This window comes from Peromyscus leucopus, chromosome 17 (assembly GCF_004664715.2).
Source record: "Peromyscus leucopus breed LL Stock chromosome 17, UCI_PerLeu_2.1, whole genome shotgun sequence".
Classification (NCBI taxonomy): domain Eukaryota; kingdom Metazoa; phylum Chordata; class Mammalia; order Rodentia; family Cricetidae; genus Peromyscus; species Peromyscus leucopus.
Genome location: NC_051077.1, coordinates 44,465,570 through 44,488,109, shown reverse-complemented (window position 1 = coordinate 44,488,109; position 22,540 = coordinate 44,465,570). Strand labels below are relative to the sequence as shown.

The 22,540-nt window shown below is 44.3% G+C and overlaps 1 protein-coding gene across 4 annotated transcripts in view; it reads left to right on the top strand.

Annotated features, from left to right (window-relative positions):
- Palld (palladin, cytoskeletal associated protein) overlaps positions 1 to 22,230 on the top strand; it is a 413,286-nt gene extending 391,056 nt beyond the window's left edge. For 2 of the 4 annotated variants that reach the window (XM_028881040.2, XM_028881039.2), the window contains 7 exons: positions 7,151 to 7,245; positions 9,399 to 9,531; positions 14,368 to 14,575; positions 16,980 to 17,145; positions 17,642 to 17,775; positions 17,946 to 17,992; positions 20,138 to 20,226. In XM_028881040.2, the coding sequence (XP_028736873.1) occupies positions 7,151 to 7,245; positions 9,399 to 9,531; positions 14,368 to 14,575; positions 16,980 to 17,145; positions 17,642 to 17,775; positions 17,946 to 17,959 (750 nt within the window). In that variant the 3' untranslated portion in view covers positions 17,960 to 17,992; positions 20,138 to 20,226. Of the gene's footprint in view, positions 1 to 7,150; positions 7,246 to 9,398; positions 9,532 to 14,367; positions 14,576 to 16,979; positions 17,146 to 17,641; positions 17,776 to 17,945; positions 17,993 to 20,137 lie in introns of all 4 variants that reach the window. The other 2 variants (XM_028881038.2, XM_028881037.2) reach the window with 1 other exon arrangement.
- The last annotated feature ends 310 nt before the right edge of the window (positions 22,231 to 22,540 follow it).

The following is a 22,540-nucleotide window of genomic DNA, read 5'->3' as shown; positions in this document are numbered from 1 at the left end:
CTAGACAAACCCAAACTATTTAAAAATAATGCATGTAAAACATCAATGGACATCTTGGTCCAGAATTTCAGTTATCAGCACACTTCCCCACCAACAGTGCCTATGTACAGATTTGGGATTTGTTTGTATCAAATGATTTTTCTTATATTGCTCATGGATTTAGGGTCAGAAAAGCAGTTGCCTTCTCAGAATGTAATAACTAGTTGCCAGACGTCACCCTCCCCACTCAAACCTGTAGATTCCTTCTCATGGAGTATCCTACAGCACCATGCTGGGAATCGGGAACACACAAGAACAAGATGAACAAGAGGTGATTTTGTATGTGTTTTCAAGGTGATTTCCATAAGTCCACAGAAGTATATAAGTCATCTATTTAAAAGAGGGGGACTAAAATTAACAAGTTTATTATATAATTAATGAAGAAAGCCATACTAAATTTCTAGTCCATTTATCTCATTCCATATTTCATTACTCTAAAAATGTTGTTAGAAGATATTTCAGTGTATGGTCATGCATGATGAATGTACCCCATCTCTCTTCACCTCTGAGCTAATCAGAGTCAGCCCGACTAGTACTGCATGGGAGAAGATGATATTTTAACAAAACGTGAAGACTTGAGGGTTTTTTATGAGACTTTTCCTATTCAAAGACCAGTCTCTCTCTAAAGATATGTGTGCACCATCAAAATCAAAATGAGACAGTTTGTCCAGATACTAGGCTTATAGACAAGCACAGCCGCCTCTTGGCTGCCACTGGAAAGTGTGTATATTGATGTATCTTCTTGAGGTTCTAACTTTGTCATTCATGACCATGTGACTACCATCCTGAAAAACAGAAGGAAAACCATTATTAGAAGGGCGTGCAGCGATGGCACCCATGGATACAGCTGGGTGATGCCACCCAGCACTGGCAGAGCAGACAGAGGCAGATCTTCAGGGCTCGCTGTCTAACCACACTAGCCCAATCAGTGAGCTCCAGACTCAGTGGGAGACCCCATCTCAAAAAATAAGGTAGCGAGTGATTGGGGAAGATATCTAATGTCGAATGGCCTCTGGCCTCCACATGCACACATGTGCATGCACCCGCACACACATGTGAACTCGTACACACACACACAAGCATAAAAGTTACATCCTAATGCTTATGTTTCTATTTGGTGTGTTTGGAAGGGAAAGAAGAAATAGAACTTGCCCCTTTTTTTCTTGTTTTTGTATATTTCCTTGACTATCAACAAATTTCAACTGTCAGTTTTCTGACTACTTGAAAACGAATGCTAGAGAATCAACAAAATCCAGAATCTTCTGGATGGGTTCTCTATTCTGCTTTTCCTCTAGGAAGGTAGGGACTTATTACGGGGTAGAATGGTCGGTGCTCCTGAGTACCTGCCAGAACTGGTCCCTGCTATTAATTTCAGTGCGTTTTCCTGGCATGTTTGAGATTGCTAGTGGAATAAGCTGTTTCGTAGAACAAAAGAATGCAGATGCAAACTGCAATTGAATCTGCTTCCAGCCCTCTTCCAAATTATGTGCGTGCGCGGAAGAGCTCTAAACAAGGGAAGGCAGAGCTCGGAGCTCAGCATACCAGCCAGCCTCAAGAGTCAGTGTGTCTGCTCATAGAAACTGTTTTGACAAACTGCCCTGCAGTCCCTAGTTAAAGGGAGACACTAAAGACTGGATCAGTACACACTGCATGCCTATAATATCAGATTACGCTCATAAATACATGTAATTACATTTTTCAGTTTAAAAATATAATCTTACCCAAATCCTGTGTGTAAACCAGAGCCTCCCCCCCCCAACTCCTCCAAGTTGTAAACAAAGAAAAGGAGCTCAGGAAGGAGAGCAGAAGAGAGAGAGAACGCAGATGGTGTCCTAGGGGAGCCAGGGTTGTACTCCAGGACCTGGCAGCTGTGAGCATGTGCCAGCTCTACCAAACATTACCTATGGCCTTTGGGAATCAGTTTACCTCTCCATTTCCTCCTATGGGAAACAAGGACAATAATGTGGATTTACATCGTGCATGTAAAAAGCACTTGGTTTATTTGACATACGGCGTACCCTCTATAAATGCTGGTTGTTACCGTTACTCTGATTCAGAGACACAAATTCATCCATCAAAGTCTATGGCTGGATGCTTGGCAGAGCCCGTGGAACCAAGATGTCAAAGGTCAGCTCTATGAGAGGTAGTCCGCCCGCCATGACCGTTGGGGAATGGGCCAGTCAGTGGGGGTGGGATTTGTAAATTGCTGCTGTGTGGTCTTCTGACCTCCTCCTGTTCTCATTACCACCCCCATGGGGAAGAACTGGGGCATCAGATACAGCTGTGCCACAACTACCACACCCACAACACAGCTGGTGCCGGGGGCCACACAGGAACTTGGAAGCTGCTCAGCCCTCAGCAAGCCCAGAGCCAAGGAAAAACCAGAAAGAACAATTGCTGCCCTCATTCTGAGCCCCAGTACCTCTGCCTTATCAACCCCAGGTTAAATCCCCATGACCAGCCTCTTTAGTGCTTGCCTCCTGCCTCTGGGAGAAAATAGAGATGTTAGGAGTGGGCCAGATGACATCAGCAAACCAAAATCTCAGCTCCCCCACTCCTCCTGTGATTTAAGCCAAGGCGGATCATGATGAGTGCTCTAGGTTGACCAGGAGGAGCAAAATGCTCAAAAAAAAACCCTAACATCACATACTTAGACCACTGTGTCCAGATCCAAGTCTCAAACTGCACACAGTGTTTTCATTAAGAGACAGACCTAAGAATCTCCTTTTCAATGAAGACGAAACAGGGGAAGCTTGGGATCTAGCTGAGAGGTGGAACCTTTACCCCACGTGCATAAGAGACCAAGGTTCCATCTCCACCACCACCAAACAGGGGGGCGGGGTCATGAAGGAAATCCTCCAGGTGGACATTTAGGAACTGGTTTGTGTCAATGTTTACATCCCGCCAACATTAGGAGGATTAGGGAATTTGTGATACTTCGCAGTAGTTGCTATCCCAAGTTTCTGGTCATGTTGCCTGGTTGTTTCTAATTCCAACAGTAAAACCATCTGGAGCTGGTGCATCCTGCCCAAATATGCCAGATGTAGGTTTTGTGAATCATGTGCAGATAATGTGATTAATCTTCCTATACATTAAGAAAAAGTGGCATTGAAATGAGAGTGAGTGGCCGGCCATTTTTCTCCCTACACTCTGGCAGATCTGATCTTCTGTGGCTGTGGATACACGGTGTTAAAAGTAATTACCCAGCCACCACGACAACCTTAGAGCACACCATATTGCATACTGAACTGCTGTCATGTTCCTGTAGTTGGCAAATTTTAAATGATATAAAAGAAGAATGCCCGAAGTAGACACGGATAGGAAATCAAATCAAAAAGCTACCTCTTCTCAAGAAACACCCACCCTCCGAAGCATCAAGCGTAGCGGACAGAAAACTGTAGGCGGCACTCCCAATGCCCTGATGCCCTTCAGTTCCCTCGGTTTTCTCTTCCTAATTGTGAAAGCATTTGGGCTTAGAGGGGAGACAGTGCATAGTCTGTGGCCTGCATGACGTGAAAATGGCCAAGACGAGGAGGAAAGGATCAGAGTGGGGAAAATGAGTCCAGTAACAGGACACAGAAGAAGGAGGGACTTTCCTGAGCAGGGGAATAATTACCGGAAGCAGGCAAGAAAGAGGGTGAGAACCAAGGACAGAGGAAGATGCTGATGCTCGACGGGGTATTTTAAAACAGGGTATTTTCCCACCTGGATAGATTTTGGGGAGTAAGAAACATGCTATAAACCGTTAGCTACCTCCAAATTTCACCTGGGACAGAATACACAGCTCCGAACCCATGCCGACTGGGCCATGTGTTACACTCCATGTGTACGGTTCCAGCAACTCATCAGCGACCAGATCACACAGCTTAGCATGATTGTGCAGCCCTACACCAGACATTGCCAGTCTGAGGATCAGAGAAACGGGTTGTTTCGGACGCTAATCCTGCCTTTAAGGCACAGCTGAATCTAAATGTGGGTGTTTTGCTGTGTTGTGTTGTGTTGCTAAGTTACCTTCTGCTGCGTTTGGGTTTGGGAGGGCTGTTTTGCAGTGTGCTGTTTCCTCCAAATGCATGATGTACACAAGTGACCGGCTTTCACAGAGGCTCGTGTGCCATGAGTTAGGCTCATAAACTGTGAAACATAAATGTTATTTCCATATCATGTAAACAACTGGCCTCAAGGGGCGAGGCATCAAATAACCTTGCCAAGCTGGACGTTTCATGCAAAATCACTGTAGCAATCCAAACTTCTTGCTTGTACTGTAACTTTAAACTCTGTGGAATCCTGCGCGCGCGCGCGCGCGCGCACACACACACACACACACACACACACACGTCCCCCGAAATAGATGTACCACAGAGCTGAGTTAAATAGAGAAAATTAGTGTGTTGGTTGTGTTTATGTTAGCATGGGGTTCCTAGCCTTGTTCTAGGCTTTACTTAAGAATTCACTTGATTATCATTCCATGTGTTAATAGAGCAGATGGAAATCGGAAAGTTAAAAACCAAGTACAATAGTGTGTAGTTGTGCATAATTTCAATGATTCCTCGGCTTGGCTGGAATATTTAGAGGATTAAAATCCTTGGTGCTGATTCCAAATGAGCAGCCTCTTTGTAAAATGTTCAGAGTTCCCATCTGAACTTTTTCTGGTGTACACATCTTTTCATCGATTCTACTGAATTCTAGATGTTTTTTATATGTATGAAAGTATATGACTTCTTGGTTTGGATGCTTTCTAAAATGTTCCTCTACTGGTTAGCAACATATTACAATATTTTTATCATGTTATCTACTGACTTAATGTGGGGTGTGTGTATGTGTGTGTGTATCTATGTCTGTGTCTATGTGTGTGTGTGTATGTATGTATAGGTGTGTGTGAGTGCACACTTACCACAGTGTGAGTGTTGAGTTCAGAGAACAGCTTGTGGGAGTCAGTTTCTCCTCCCACCCTGTGGGTGCCAGGGTTGGGTTGGCAGCGCCTGGCTTACCCTTGAGCCGTATCACTATGTGATGCAGTGATATATCTAGCCAGTAACAACCAAGACATCAAACCTGATCCTACCTCCTGAAGACCAGGCCCTCCCCGTTTATATGCAGAAGTGAAGGTTAATATATGAGTAGAAAGATTATAAACAGTAACCTCTTCCTTTAACAGTTCATCGTTACAGCATCTTTTGAGGCATGTGTATGTGTATGCATTTATGTATTCTTATTCTGCCCAAAGTTGTAGAAGAAAACCAGAATTCAAATTGACATTAAGAGGAGTTTTTTTTTTTTAAAGCAATTCACATTTTCTTTCCTAAATTCAAGATTAAAGTTTGAATTTAATTCATACTCTATGATCTTCTGACTACATAAATGATTGGTTAATATAAACTCCTCTTGTATCCTGGGCTTTAGACCACAGGAAGAGTGGATTAACTTATATGCATCCCACCACTGAATCAGCAACGAAAATAGAATCTACATCCCATGTCAATGTACTTGAAGCTGTCCATGAAACACAAAATACGCACTTTCTTGTCTTTGATCTCAAAGGGGAATCTTAGATTTTAGTTGTTCATCTGATAAAGCATCTAGCATGATATACCAGCCAGGTTATTAATAGAGAGGAATCTCCTAAGCAAGTCACAAATAGCTCTTTCCAGAGTGAATATAGATTTAGAGGGTTTTGAAGAGATTAACTTCCTGATTTCTAGCTATTCTAAAGATTCGCAAATGTTTTCCGAGTCGTCATGATCGCTGGTGTGCAGCCTGGGCTTCAGACACAGTTCATCTGATGGGGAAATAGTCCTCCCTCCTAATCCTCTCCTCAGCTCTCCTCAGAAGTTTTTGGGAAAGACAGTGTTTGAGCTCCGACCTCTACAACAAGTATTGAATACTGGAGTCACTCACTTGCCTAGTGGTAGGAGACGATTGCATCTTGTTTCATTCCACCCCTTTCTGCATAGTAGTTACAATTCTTCTCTGGTCTGCATTACATCCCGTGTGTCTGCCTTTTCTGAGTGGCTGCATCCCTAGAGAAGCCGTGACTTGGGAAGACTGGAGAACGGGTTGACTAGACCCTTCCCTCCATTAAATCATACTCTAGGTTTCTTGCTATGATAGCCCACCCTGTTTCTTCTAATGGAGTCTGCCCCTGCCTGCTCTCAGCTGGCACACAAGTCCTCAAAGCACACTGCTGCATTCCTGTTTATTGGCATCTTGCTACAAGGGTTTCTCATCCATCCCAGGCTAGAATTCATGAAGCCTAATTATTAATGGCATTTCTTGCTTCTCGTGTTCCCTCTCTTGCAATTTCTTTTTGGCTCCAGAAGTTAGAGACAGATCTGCTCCCTCTGAAAAGTGGGAGGGGAACTCACTGATGTTGCTGCCTGTTAGCAGTAGTATGAGAAAAGCTGAAACCAAACTCCAGATCTGGTGACCTATTCTCATCATCTGGGTCCCTGAAGTGCCACACGTGTCTACTTACAACTTATCAAGTTTACAGTTTCAAGTTTATTTTTCATTAGCTAGGCCTGTAGATTAAGCCACAAGTTCTGGGTGTCCAGTCACTCCTGGCTTTTAAATTGCTCACATGTTTATTTTCAGAGACCACAATGGCACACTGTTATGATGCTTACCTTGTCTTATGCATACTTCTTACGGGATGCTCATTTTTATTGTGCAGGCGTCCTTTAGCACATGGTTTGGACAAAGCAATAACACTAGCTGTTGATGAATGTATTACTGAGAAGATCTGATGGAAAACTAAAATCATCTAATTCTGACCTCAGAATTAGCCACGATACATAGGTGTTTGACCATAAAAATGGAGCATCACATGAGAAAAATATCCTCCTGTTGTATTTTACAAGTCGGTTTCATGTGTTAGGGGAACCTTATTCTGCAGATTAATGAGGGGTGTCGTTTTGAATGCCATCCTAGATAAAACAGACGCTTGTCACCTGAATTCTTTCAGCCAGTGGTTTTACTGGCACTTCAGTGTGGTGACTAGCGGTCCCTGACTAAGAAATACTGTCGTAGGGAGAATAAGATACGGGACTCGCCAGTGTGAGATGGCTAACGGGTTTGCACAGCACCTAACGTCTTCTCCTGATGTCTCCAACAGGGCCGTGTCAGCTGTACAGGGCGGCTCATGGTGCAGGCTGTCAACCAAAGAGGCCGCAGCCCTCGCTCTCCCTCAGGCCATCCTCATGCCAGAAGGTATTTCCGATGCTCATTCCCGGGTGTCCGGGCTGTTCCTTCTCACTCAGTCATCCATTCATTGCTGTAAACCTGTTGCTACCACAATCAGAGGGTGACGGTGAACACGTCTTTTTACTGTGCTCCTTTGCAGCTAGAGATGGAAGGGAGCAAGTATTTGCCGGTGTGTGTCCCAGCTATTGAGATGTATGATCATTAGTTTGCTAAACAGGACCTAATTTATAAAATATGTGAAAATCGAGATTCAGGACTTTTACATGAAAATACTAGCAAGCGGAACACAAATGTTCAAGACAGGTCTAAAGCAACAGCTGTGTGGGGGCTGACAGTTATACCCTGTTACCACTATTCTTAAAATCAGCTCGTTTGGAAAGCGTACATTTTAAATTACTTGGTTCAAAACATTATGCAGTGAGACCATAAATCGTATAAGTAAGATTTGTCATGAACTTCTAGTATCTAGCAGATAGATTCCTAAATCCCAGGCCTATGACAGATCCTGAAACCGTGATGGCAGGCAAGTAACGGGTACCATTTCTTATTAATATACTTAAATTTTAAAAGGAATATGATAAGGCAGGCAGCCTGTCGTGTTTAGCGGTATTACAGACACAGCCTCCTAAAATAGCCCCTGACTGTCAGTTACAGCCTCACATGCAGACCCCTTCGGTGGAGTGGTAAGCAGGAAAAGTAAGTAAGCATCAGACAAGTGGTGCCCATATATCACCCAGTGCCTGTACCACAGAGACCTTGCTTGTGACAAGGGCTGAGCATGCGCAGACACCGCTCTGCATTCCCTGCGGCAGGACCAGCTCTCAGGAGCCTAGACCTCCATCTGTGGCTGTAAACACGTTACTATCATGCCCGTCACTCTGGGTCCTTCTCTTCCACTTTTCTTCAGTGTGTAGAAAACACCTAAACTTTCCCACACATCAGTGGCTCCAGAAGACATTGTTGTCATTCACAAAGTCTGTATTTAAGCTATATGAAACAGCTGACTGTTGTTCGCCTGACATGCTTGAAAATGTTACTTGCTCCGCTGTTCTTTTTCTAGTTAAGGGGGCTCTTTTCTCTCTCTCTCTCTCTCTTTCTCTTCAACACCGAGGATTAGAACCTAGAACCTCGTGCATCTGAGGCAAGCACTCTTCCACTGATCTATAGCCCTAGCTGTCCACTTTTAAACTTACTCTTGCATTGGTTTCTCAAGTCTCCTGTGCCCTTGCTGTTAATTCTATTGCTCTGGTAACATAAGCAGGGGAGACACATAAGGTTTGAGAGGTCAGCACCACCCTTGCTTAAAGCAGGAAATAAGGCCTTCAGGCATACAAACTAATGAAAAATTAAACATGCCTAAAAATGTAATTTGTTTTCCCAAGGAACATGAAAAAGAATTTTGATGAGAAATACATTATATTTTTATAAAGTAGGAAATTATAATTACCTACAAAATTTAAATCATAGTGAAAAGTTAATATTCATTTCTAATGGGAAAGATTTGGTTTAAAAGAAGAGAAAAGAAAAAAGCCAGGCGGTGGCAGCCCACACCTTTAATCCCAGCACTCGGGAAGAAGCAGAGGCAGGCAGATCTCTGTGAGTTCGAGGCCAGCCTGGTTTACAGAGGACAGGCACTCCAACTACACAGAGAAACCCTGTCTGGAAAAACCAAAAAACAAAGACAAAAAAGAAGTAGGAGAACAAACGCTGCTGTTAGTTCTAATATAAAGCCGGGTAGCTGTGACACAAGCCTTTAATCCCAGCACTTGGGAGGCAGAAGCAGATGGATCTCTGAGTTCGAGGCCAGCCTGGTCACTCTGTAGAGTGAATTTCAGGACAGCCAGAGCTACACAGGGAAACCCTGTTTTCAAAAACAAACAAACAAACAACAACAAAAAGCTTCTAACATAAAGCTTTAAAAATGTCTTATTAGGAAAAAAAAAATCTCAAATATAGTGACCCTTTTTTCTGATTTGTATCTAGTAGTCTGCTGATTGGAGACTATTCGATTAACCATAAGCTCCAAATGAAACAAGGGTTGCTTGTTGCACTTTTTGTGTGTAAATGTTGTGGGATGGACGCAGACAGGGACTTCTCTCTCCTGGAAATAACGATCGTGTATGTTCCATTGACCCGCCTGTCACGTCTCTCATCTCAAGGCCTCGCTCTCGATCGAGGGACAGTGGCGATGAAAACGAGCCCATTCAGGAGCGATTCTTCAGGCCTCACTTCCTGCAGGCGCCTGGAGATCTGACTGTTCAGGAAGGCAAGCTCTGCCGGATGGACTGCAAAGTAAGTGTGTCCATGCCTGCCGCATGTACCTCTGTCTTTCCTGTGGAGTACAAGATGACCCCAGCCCAAGAGAAACAGACTCCCTGTGTACGCAGTTATCGTGATGATTTCCTTTCCTTTTAAACTGTCATTCAATGTGTTCTTTACTCAGAACTAAACCCCAGGAAATCACTAGATCTTGCTCCCTCTCCCCCTTCCTTCCCAAGCCCCCCGCTTCCCGATTAGGGGATGAATCTGTCATGCATCCCAATCATCTGGAGATCTTCATGATTACTCTGTGCTCTGAAGCTATTGGCTTTTCTATTCCTCCCATTGCTGCATTACCGTCCTTCTTATACTAGTTTTGATGGGTTAACTTTATTCTAAATTAGCTGACATGTTCACGGGTTTCCTTACGGCATTTTCAAACATATTTAGTCTGGGTTGGTTTCTAGTCCCCTGCTCCTCTCCTCACCTACCTCACCCCCTGTTCCCACCATACATTCCATACCCTAGCAGTTCCCCACCCACCCCCACCCCTGCCACCTGTCAGTCATTTGTGTACTGTCTGGACCCTTAGTGCTTAAATGTGGATCATTTTTGAAGATTACTTGGGCTCCATCTGCTGGTTCTCCCTGGAATTGCAGAACGTGAATAATAACCGGAGAGCTTGGTGGAGAGGCTTGAAAACGGTGCTGTTAAAATAAGTTTCCTGGACGTGCATGCGCCACGGCTAGTGTGAGCCAAAGAACAATGCATATCGGTATTTCTAAAACTAGGCCGTAGCTGTGGCCTTCATTAGTTTCAAAACTATCACTCTTGAAGATGCAAGAGTAGAAATTCTGATTCCTTTATCAGTGTGAGAAAGACGGTGAGTTGGAGAGGGGATTTGCCAATGACCACAGAATTCCTGTGGGAGAGATGGGAGGATCATGTGTGTCTCCTCATTCTTAGTCAGTGCTTTATGCAATTCTAGCAATTACTTTGAAGTAATCTAATTTTTTTGATCACTCTTTTTTGGTGGGTGGCCTCGAAGAACATATAGAAAAGAATAAATGTATTCTTTAAAATAATTTGCTTTCCTAATGTAGTACATCTTACATTACAAAACACAAGTTGAATTTCAAAGCATTACTTCACTTTAAATCAAGAATTAACATATTCAGGGGGCCAGGATGTGGTAGCTCACGCCTTTAATCCCAGCTCTTGGGAGGCAGAGGCAGGTGGATCTCTGTGAGTTTAAGGCTAGCCTGGTCTACATAATGAGTTCCAGGACAACCAGGGCTACATAGTGTGACCCTGTCACAAATAATAAATAAATAAATAAATAAATAAATAAAGATAGATAGATAGATAGATAGATAGATAGATAGATAGATAGATAGGTAGGTAGATACATAGATACATAGATAGAAGTTTTTAAGGTTCACACATGAGAAAGATCACTCAGCTGGTAAAGTGTCCACTACTCACGCATGAGAACTTGAGTTCGGATCTCTCCAACGCCACATAAAAAGCTATTGCTCTATAATCCACTGCCGGTAGGGGAGTAGACACAGGTGACCCCGGGGGTTCATTTGCTGACAGTCTAGCCAACCAGTGAGCTCTGAGTTCAATGAGACACCCTATCTCAAACTGAGGAGAACTGTAGACCTGACATTGACCTCCGGCCTCCACCACCATGTGTACATGCATCCACAGGAACATGTGCAAACACACCATACACAAGAATTCATATGTTAGAACTACTATACGATCTAGTTGGCTTAGATCCACAGGAAATGCAATCACAATTCAGAGATGTCTGTACTCACATCATTCACAGCATCCAAAATACAGAGTCAGTGTAAGTGTCCACCAACAGATAGAGAGATTTTAAAAAATACCTGTCCGTCACTGATGAAAACACAGTGAGCCTAACGGACATTAAGTGAAATGACCCAGGGACAGAAGGACGGACACGGCATGACCTCACTCAGCTATCACTCACATGTAGAATCTTGCTACGATTTCTTTTACCCGTTATATAAAATAGAACTCGGGGACAAAATATAAAGATTAAGAGCCTGAGACAAAAACTCGAACCCTGTCTCTGTCCTCCACCGGCTCTACCAAAGCCTGCGTCACCTTCCGACCCCACCTCCTCTCTGCCCTGGGCCACTCTTTCTCTAGTTTTGGGGAGCTCTCTGCTCCATTCCGACCCCTGAATGCGAACCCCGCCCCTCGAGCCAGTGTTCAGTGAAGTCAGACCACAACACAAAATTCCCAAAGCAGAATCTAAAGAAGCTCAGCAGTGGAGGAACTAAATGATGCTTCCTGAGAGCTGGCCAAGCAGGCTTGGGAAGCTGTCGGTCACACAGAAGACACAAGTTCAAGAAATCTATGGCTCGTTATGGCGGATATTAACAACCCTTCAGTCACATGAAGGCTGCTGACAGGAAGTTGTAAAGGTTCTTGACACAAAAGAGAGATGATAAGCATGTGAGATAATGAACGTGCTGTTTAGGTCAACTTCATTATTCCACAATGTGTACACATATTCTAGAGCATCGTGTATGCAATACATACAAACAAAATTTTTATTTGCCCATTTTCTAAATAAATATTTTAAATTTTGAAAAAGTTCATAAATATAACCAATATGATGGTCTTTCCAGTCAACAAAGGAAATGATGACATCCTAAGATTGTTATTAATTTCATGTTTAAAAACGGAATTGTGGGCCAGGTGTGGTGGCACACACCCCTATTCCCAGCACACAGGTGGTAGAGGCAGGTGGATTTTTGGAAGTTCCCGACCAGTGTGTTCTACACAGGAAACATAGGTCATTCAGCTTTTATACAGTCAGGCCCAGTTCAGAAAAAAATAAAAGAAGGAGAAGAAGAAGAGGAGGAGGAGGAAGAGGAACAGGAAGAAGAAGGAGAAGAAGAAGAAGAAGAAGAAGAAGAAGAAGAAGAAGAAGAAGAAGAAGAAGAAGAAGAAACAGTAGAATATTGTCCATTTTTTAATGTATACTGAATTACTTAGAAGCAAAATTACATCAAGTCTGAGATTAATTTTAAAATGTAAGCAAGTAGCGAGAGTGGGTGTGGTGAGTTGATACGCAGCACCCTGGTAGCCATTTTTATTCTCTCTAAACAGCACCCCAAATGTCCTTTCATCTGTGCCTTTAAAGGGTGTTGAGAACTAAAACAATCAGTCCTTGAATTCACTAGCATGATCTGACCTGCATAAAGTCAGTCTGAAAGTCGCTGGGTGTGGTGGCACAAGCCTCACATCCCAGCACTAAGAACCCAGAGGCAGGAGGCTCACAAGGTCAAAGTCATCCCTGGCCACATAGTCACCAGCCTGGGCCACATGAAACCCTGCCTCAAAAACCAAAGAGGGAGAACCAAATGTCTTGCCATATGAATGGGCTCCGCACACTGCTATCTACTTCAAAGTAGGAAAAGTGTGCTCTTCTCTCTGCCTCTCTACATGGACCAAGAGCACAGACTGCTCCGGCTGCGGCCAGCTTGGGACGACCTGATGACCTGATACCATGCTGTTCTCACTACACACTGGGAGGGCCGGAGTCACAAGACTAGGACATGCTCCCTTTGCCTGAGCACGAGTAACTCTACCCACGGAACAGCTCCTCAGCGAATTGTTTTGAAAGGACCCAGTCATGGCTTCCTGCAAGTCAGATGATCCTGCTTGTCCATTATCAAGCCCAGAAAAGTGGGAACAAGCTATAAAGTCCTCAAGACCTGGAACTCAGTTGGGAATATCCACTGCTTTACTTCCAGGGTCTTCCCCACAGGGAGAGGGTACATGTGGAGATGTACATCTGGGGATGGCAAGGGATAAGAGGACAACATACTGCCTCAAACCACTCTTTCAGAAATCCCAGTCTCTTGTTAATAATTGCCCTTTCCCCTTACATTCTCCAGACGCTGACTACATGTATAGGAGATGCTTTGTTAGTAGTAGGAATGAACACGTACCATGGGGCAGGACGGGATGCATGGGTCTCTGACAGATTTGGACAAAGCTAGTGCTTCATAGGAATTGTTTAGCTGTCCCTTTGGGGGCCAGAATACGTAATTTCCCACTAGGGAAGTTGGAAGAAGGAAGGATTTCAAAAGGTCCTTCCTAATGCTCTTCTACTCTCAAATCAAGGGCAACACTATAAAAAGCTGGCAGGTGGCTTCCACACTGTCACCTTACACTGAACATGTCACACAACTGCCATGGTCTTCAGATTTCAGGACATTTCCATTGTGATGCTAATTTGTCTATGATTTATGGGCGATTTCAAATTTCACTTGTTCTTCAGTTTCACGGATTATAAAATAATAATAGGTCTGTGTACTAATGGACGCATTAACTAACATCTCCATGGCGATGGCCACTCCTTGTTGGGAAGCTTTAGATCTGAGTGTTATTCATATATTGGTTGTTTCCAAAGAGCTCAGAGCCCAATGCCGACATCACCTGGGAATTTTTATAGTCTTGGGTGAGGTAAGATGATGACAGAAATGTGTTTCAATCCCTGTTTCACTTATCTCTAGATTGTTCTATAAGAAATGTTTAGTTGTGAGTCTCTGCGTGCTTATGGAAACCATGGGAAAGTTTTAAACAAAAGAGAAGCATGAAAAAGCCATCTAAAAGGCCATTGTTTGTGATACCTAGCATCCCGGGAGGGAATGACAGACAGATAGGCTTCCACAACTGTATGTATAAAATCCAACAGACTCGTTTTAACAGACCATGCAGCAATTTCAAAACTCAAGAGGAACTGACTCCATAATAACTCCTGGTGATTTGGTTGTTTTAATATTAGAGAAATTTATGTGCATTTCCTTTCTGGTTTAGGTCAGTGGGTTACCAACCCCAGATCTCAGCTGGCAACTGGATGGGAAGCCCATCCGCCCTGACAGTGCTCACAAGATGCTGGTCCGTGAGAATGGAGTACACTCCCTCATCATTGAGCCGGTCACGTCCCGGGATGCCGGCATCTACACATGTATTGCCACCAATAGAGCAGGACAGAACTCTTTTAACCTGGAGCTTGTGGTTGCTGGTAGGTGGCCTGTGACTCCTTCCTCATTGCCAGAACAAGTCAAACAGCACAAAAACTAATTCTCCGCCATGAACTAATGCAGAAAATAAGTCAAAATGCTGACAAAACAGACCAAGCACAATGGTAGCATGTCATAAGGCTTAGCAAATAGGAAGCATCCATTTTTCTTACTTCAGCATCACCGTTATTGTTTATCTTTTCTTTCTCACATAACCCAGCAAAGATGGGAGAGGATTTGGGCAGTTTACCTTTTCATGGCTGTGATAGGCCCTACTGGTACATGGGGAGGGAGTGACGGACAGACAGACAGGCTTCCAGAACTTTATACAGAGTCCAACGGACAGTTTTAACAGACCATACAGCGATTTCAAAACTCGAAGACTTGAAGCGGTGTTCTCATCCACACTCAATTCAGTATCAGATTCACTCGTTTGCTTTCAAAGCAGTACTGTAGATCTGTGTAAGTGCTGTTCAAGGAAGTTAGACTCTTTGAGAAACCTTGGATGAGAAGACATTCGTGGAAGCGTTTATACCACCAGTGCTCAGGAGTAAGGCAGAAGGAAGGGTGTTGATGGCCTCACCTCTCGCTGTCACGAAGCTTGACAAAGCATAGTGCGTATTCCTTCAGGTCTACTGACAAAGCCGTCACAGACGTTGTCTTGGCGAGGCCTGGCGTCAGCCCTGTGAGATCATCACCGGGGCCCCCTTAGGGAGCAGGGATTAGACTCAGGACAGCCTCCTGCCAACACTCGTGAACCACTCAGCGTCTGCAATAGAGTAAAATGAGGATGAAGCCGGGGCGGAGGTCTGGGCTATAAAATCCAGGGTGACGACTCTAATAACAGAACCGTGTTTGCCCCACAGAAATCTGGTAAATATATATAGGGCGATGCTGTCATTTTAACCAGGCTTTTAAATGCTGTGCAGAGTATTCTATCTGCCCGCACGGCAAGGTTGATTTCATTCATTTCTCTAAACTCAAACTGTTTCTTTTTCTCCTGTTAAATGTACCCATTGCTCTTATTTGTCCATCAGGATAAGACATCTGGTCATGGCTCATGTCAGAGCGGGTAGTGCACACTGACATGGATCAAGGTCTTCACCAGCAGATATTAGTTTATGCGTTACGAGCTGCGTTTAAAACTAGTCTTAATATCCCAGCGGCTCGCCAGTAATGCCATGTGCTACTCGGAGCTCACTGTGCAGGATGCCGCCTGTGCAGGCCTTCATAAGCGTTTTTCCAGTTTAATCCTTAAAGATGCTGTGACTCGTTATGGCCCCACTAGTTGAGATGCTGAGGCATCTACGATCTGTTTGTCAGTGATGACACAGCCAGTAAGACACAAAACCAGAGGGCCTGGATTGATGGCTCAGAGGTTAAGAGCACTGGCTGCTCTTTCAGAGGTCCTGAGTTCAATTCCCAGCAACCACATGGTGGCTCACAACCATCTGTAATGGGATCTGGCGCCCTCTTCTGGCCTGTAGGCAGAACACTGTATACATAATACATAATAGATAAATAAATTAAAAAAAAAAAAAGACACAAACCAGTATCTGATGGCAAAGACCCTGATTCATGTTAATGTGCAGGAAGATGTGTAGCTTTGGATTCATTATCGGGAGCTCAGATGAAATTAAACACCTTATTCCTTCTCTGAAATTGAAATTGTTTCTACCAGTGGCCTAAGAAATTAGTTTCCCATTGTCTTATAATATTCAGAATATTACTAACAATAATCCATGACTTTTAAAAGACTAAATCATAAAATCCTATAAGATAATCATAAAGTCATCTTCTTTATAGCTCCAAAGAATGTAAGTTAGAATTTGTAATTTACGGGCTGTACATCCTTAGTTTATAGATAACTATCTAAAATTGCCAAATTTAGATAAACATGCCTTTCCTGTATGTATTTCTCCCCACCACACACACACACCACCACCACCCTTTAAATGCTGTGGAATGTCTCATTGCAGTATGAGTTCCAACCTTAAATCTTCAAAGAAGACATTTCAAGAGGCCGCCATTGACTCCTGAGCCTGAAGTACTTGTCACCACTAGGTGGCAGCAGCGAGTCAAGGCCGTGAGCTCGCGTTGACTTAATTAGGAGGGGAGCTCTCACAAGCTGCCAGCAGTGACTGAATCTCTGAGGCCTGTCAGGCGGGCTTCTGAGGAGCAGATGTCCGGGTGCTGTGTGGGCCCATCATTCTCGAATTAATTGAGGGAATACATGAGTGCAATGAAGCGTATAGACCCTTGCTTGGGGAGAGGGCTAACCTCTTGACCACGTGACGTGCAAATGGCACCATAAAAGAGGCTGCTCAATCTTTCTAAAGCCTCTGAGAACCTGGCAGTGACCCTTTTGTACGCTGCTAATGGATAATTCATCTTGTGTTTCCTCAGCTAAAGAAGCACACAAGGCCCCCATGTTTATTGAGAAGCTGCAGAACACAGGGGTAGCTGATGGGTACCCAGTGAGGCTGGAATGCCGAGTTTTGGGAGTGCCACCACCTCAGATATTTTGGAAGAAAGAAAATGAATCGCTCACTCACAGCACTGATCGAGTAAGGTAAGACTTGCGTGTGGCTGCATCTACCCCATAACTTGTGTCTTCCTGACGCTAGATGAAGCATGTGTGTAGAAGCACGCTACCCTGGCCATGCAAGACAAAAGTCACCCTTTGTTCAACTGTAAGTTTAAGCTTTGGAAGGTGGCAATGTTGGGATGTGGTGAGCATGTTCGGACTTAACCTGATGGCATTTTTGAAATGTGTATATCAAAAAGAAGAGATGGATTCATTTGCTCCGGTAGCAACAGCCTGGTCAATGGTTTTGTAAAGGCAGGTCCTCCTCTAGGAATTAGTGCATAGATTTATTCGCCCTCCTGAGGCCTGCTCCACTCTCCCATTAACTTAATGGGGCTAGCCGCCTCTCCAGAATAAGTATGATCCTGTTATCTATTACTGGCACCATTCTGTTTCCAATGACCTAATTAAAAAGGATGTTTCGTGTCCACCGCCACTTCTTCAACATTTAGAGCTCTAATGACTTTATCTCTTCCTGCAGCATGCACCAGGATAATCACGGCTACATCTGTCTGCTCATTCAGGGAGCCACAAAAGAAGACGCTGGATGGTATACCGTGTCCGCCAAGAACGAAGCAGGCATTGTGTCCTGCACTGCCAGGCTCGATGTCTACAGTGAGTGCGGCCCCCTTTCAGCTCACTGCGTCTCACCCGTTGAATGATGAAGAAGTAGATATCAGAGCGACAGATCACATTACTCTAAGCTTTATGTCCTAAGTTTATACTCCAGCATTTCGTTTACCAAGAAAAAAAATTCATATTACTCTTTCTCTTTCTGTTTATAGTTTCCCGACATTAATAGTGAAACCCCTCCAGGAGAACAAACACCCAAGTATCAGCAGGGTCTTTGATTGATCAGCGAGATGTGCATGTTGATTTCTTAGGCTGCCTAGTCAACTGCGGCTGTCTCACTTGAGCACCCAAAGGGTTAACAGTAGACAAAGGCATACGCGTTTTTCACATTTTCTTATTCCTATAGTCTGTGAGTGGCTGTCTCCTAACGTCTCTTCCTGAATCATAACCCTTTCACGGTGTCCTGCTGCAGTCTTAATGTGTGTGCCTTGATTCTGGAATGTGTACTTACATAGCTTAAGTGCTTTTCTCATTAATATATCTTAAGCACTTCAGCAGTAAATTCTTGACTCTGTGCGTGTGTGTGTGTGTGTGTGTTTGTGTGTACATGCATCCTAAATTTAAAAAACTACCAGCTCTATTTAGAGGCTAGTACAACAGCATTATATGATGTGTTGATGTATGAAAAACCACCAGAAAATATTTTTTAAAAATTACAAATTTTACTTCTGCTATTGAAAGCGTGCCAAATGCTTGAATCTTTTCAGTTTATTAATGTTAGAAATCTATCTAGAATTCCCAACTAGAAATTAAAGAAGGGAGAGGAAGATGGATCAGATATAGGAAGCTTATCAACTGTTTTGAGATTTTTCCAACACTGCAGTTGCTAAAAGAGCAATAACTTGCCATGTAGCCTGACTTCACAGTCCCATGGCCACACATAGACAGTGACTTGTGATTCTTGTAAGTAAAATGCAGAAGGATCTCTACGTTATCTGCGTCTCTACCGGGGCTGTGTGCATTCTTTCACAGAGAACATACACATGGGGCATGGAGAGTCAGCTCAGCAGTTAAGAGCACTTCCTGTTCTAGCAGAGGGCCCGGGTTCAGTTCCCAGCACCACATGAACCACACGGCCACTCACAGCTGTCCAGTACCAGGGAGCTCTGGCACCTCCTGGCTTCCCAGGCACCGGGTCCACACGCAGTGCACGTGCGTACACACAGGCAACACACTTACACACACCCAGGCACCGAGTCCACACTCAGTGCACGTGCGTACACACAGGCAACACACTTACACACCCAGGAACACACTCAGTGCACGTGCGTACACACAGGCAACACACTCATACACACAGGCACCAGGAACACACTCAGTGCATGTGCATACACACAGGCAACACACTCATACACACAGGCACCAGGTCCACACTCAGTGCACGTGCATACACACAGGCAACACACTTACACACCCAGGAACACACTCAGTGCACGTGCATACACACAGGCAACACACTTACACACCCAGGCACCAGGAACACACTCAGTGCACGTGCATACACACAGCAACACACTTACACACCCAGGAACACACTCAGTGCACGTGCATACACACAGGCAACACACTTACACACCCAGGAACACACTCAGTGCACATACATACCCACAGGTAACACACTTACACACCCAGGAACACACTCAGTGCACGTACATACACAGGTAACACACTTACACACCCAGGAACACACTCAGTGCACGTGCATACACACAGACAACACACTTACACACCCAGGCACCAGGTCCACACTCAGTGCACACGCATACACACAGACAACACACTTACACACCCAGGAACACAGTGCACACACATACACACAGGCAACACACTTACACACCCAGGAACACACTCAGTGCACATACATACCCACAGGTAACACACTTACACACCCAGGAACACACTCAGTGCACGTGCATACACACAGACAACACACTTACACACCCAGGCACCAGGTCCACACTCAGTGCACGTGCATACACACAGGCAACACACTTACACACCCAGGCACACACTCAGTGCACGTGCATACACACAGGCAACACACTCACATATATAAAAAATAAAATCTTTTTAAAGAGACATGTATGGACCGCTCACATATATCAAAAGACAATCATTCTGCACGTGTGCCTTTTGTTTTCAGAGACAGGTTGTTGCTCTGAAACCCGGGCTGGCATGTAACTCACTGTGCAACCCAAGCTGACCTCAAACTTGCAACAATCCTCCTGCCTCCGCCTCCCAAGTGCTGAGATTGCAGGTGTGAGCCACAAAGGCTCTACCTGAAAGACAGTCTATGTGTATTTAGACTTCTAAAAATCGTCCTTTACTCTCTCCTTCTCCGCAGCCCAGTGGCACCAGCAGCCACCAACCACCAAGCCAAAAAAAGTACGGCCCTCAGCCAGTCGCTACGCGGCCCTTTCGGACCAGGGACTAGACATCAAAGCCGCCTTCCAGCCTGAAGCAGGTCCATCTCACCTGGCGCTCAACAGCGGCTTGGTAGAAAGTGAGGACCTGTGACCAGCACCTCTGCTGAAGCCGAATACCGAACGCCATTGCTTCGACCAACATACTCCTCTGTCACATCATGTAAAAGGCAGAAGTAGACTTTTGACTTTAAGAAATTTAAAAAAAAAAAAAAAAACACCAAAATCCTATTTTTCTTACTTGATAGGGAATCTAAGTAGGTGATGCTTATCGAAATGTACACGTTGCACAGAAAATTCACATTTGTTGTCCAAGTTAAAACTTTTGGAAGTGTTGTGGTTAAAATGGTCTAAAATGCCAAAAGAAGGCAACTCTTCAAAGGTGACCACGATTTAAGCGATCTACAAGTGCCTTCAAACACAAGCTGTGGGTGCTGTAATGTGGCGGTGTGAAATGTTTGACAGATACTATGGTGACTCTCAAGGGCAGTGTCTACAGATGGGTACCCTGAACCACGTGCAATAGGGAAGGGTGGGAGAGTGATGAGGAATCCGAGTGAATGCCTTGTCTTTGCAAACCGCTCCTGTTAAATCAGAAAGAAGGAGTTCCTTGCCTTCGATTTCATCTTCAGTATGAAGCTTACTTACAATCCATAGTAACTAAAAGGCTAATTTAAACTTAAGCCACTTCAATTGTTCTGGAGACAGCAGATCTGTATTACAGTCCATTCCACAAGAGGCATCCGAACCACCCAAGTGACCAAGGCATGTAGTATTTGGAGGCAACGGGTCTGGAAGGCATGGGAAGAAGGAAGGAAGGAATTGCTACTCACACAGGGATCTCATATCCATTTAGAGGAAAGCATCAGGGGTGGGCCAGGCTCCTCGTCGGTTTTCTTCTAAACCTTAAAAACATAGATGCAAAGACACTGCTGTGAGTCAGCCCAGGGCTCCAGGGGTCATCTGGAAGTCTGGAGCGCATGAGCGGTGGCGACTTCCATGTAGCTGAAGTGTGTCGTAGTTGATGATGTTAGTGTGTAGAGTAAGTTGGACTTGGGTTGAGACTGCAAGGATGGCGTAAGGGAGAAGTAGCTAATAGGGTCTAGTCTGCCAGAGGGCAGTGGAGACGTGAGAGACAGAAACCAGCTTGTGCTACAATGAGTTTCTTTTCCGTTGGCACTAAGAGGTGGTGAACGGAAATTTCTAGTTCCCTTCACTTCCCTGATGCCACGGAACCGAGCCTGAGGAAGGGCCAGGCTCTGAGCATCTACAAGGCCAAGCTGCAAAGACCTGCTTTTGCATGCACGATTCTGCCTCGGCTAAATGGAGTTGATTCTGACCAGACTTGATAACTTGAAGTCGGAACCAATACTTTCCCTTGTTAGCGAGAGAAAATAATTTGGCCTGATAGTACGAAACATGAGGCTTTAAAGGTACTTTGCTACGAAAAGAAGACACTGTGTTCCTCGTGCGAAACGCATCTATTGTTCATTATTTATAAAAGTGTGGAACTTTCTTAGCTCAGTTACTCCATTCATACATAGTACTTCTTAAACCAATTTTATACCTGTAACCACCCCATATATTTTGTATTACTGCTTCACATGTACAGCTTTCTACTTTTGTAAGAACACCAACCAACCGAGTTTTAGCAGGCTTGAGCACAGGGTGGCAGGTGTCCTATAGAGTGTGGTGCCAGTCTCTGACCACAGACACATGGCTAACGGGGGATTTAAGTAACCATGCAGGGGCCTACGGACCTAGCTCTGTTTAGAATTGTGACCCATATTATATCATACTTGCCAAATTTTTCTGAATGTGACTTTTTTTTTTTTTTTTTTTTTTTTGCTAATTTGCTGGGCTTGGGATTAGCTAGCATTCTTTTGCCGCCTTTTATGTTGTATTTATGAAAAACAAAACAAAACAAAAAAAAGTACTCCCATACTTTGGATTGTTATGCTGTTGTAATGTGGACTTAACATCAATAAATAAATATTTAACGAACAGTAGTCGACACCTTGTGACGCTGTGTTCTGTGGCTGCTGTCATGAACCGGCAGGGGTCAAAGGCATCAAATTTCGGTATTGTCAGAGTCGGGTAGGTCAGAAGTTGGGCCTGAGATGGCAAGTTCCCACTTCACTGTGCAATGGGACTTAATGTCATCGTGTTACTGGCTGCAATCTCACCTGAGGTTCAAGTGGCTATGAATGAATTCAGAAGTCCCTTGACATTGCAGGACAGAGGACCCACTTAGTCTGCCAGCCAGCGGCTGCTCTCCTCCCCAAGGCCATGGGTGTTTCTCCCCCTCCATCTTCCAAGCCAGA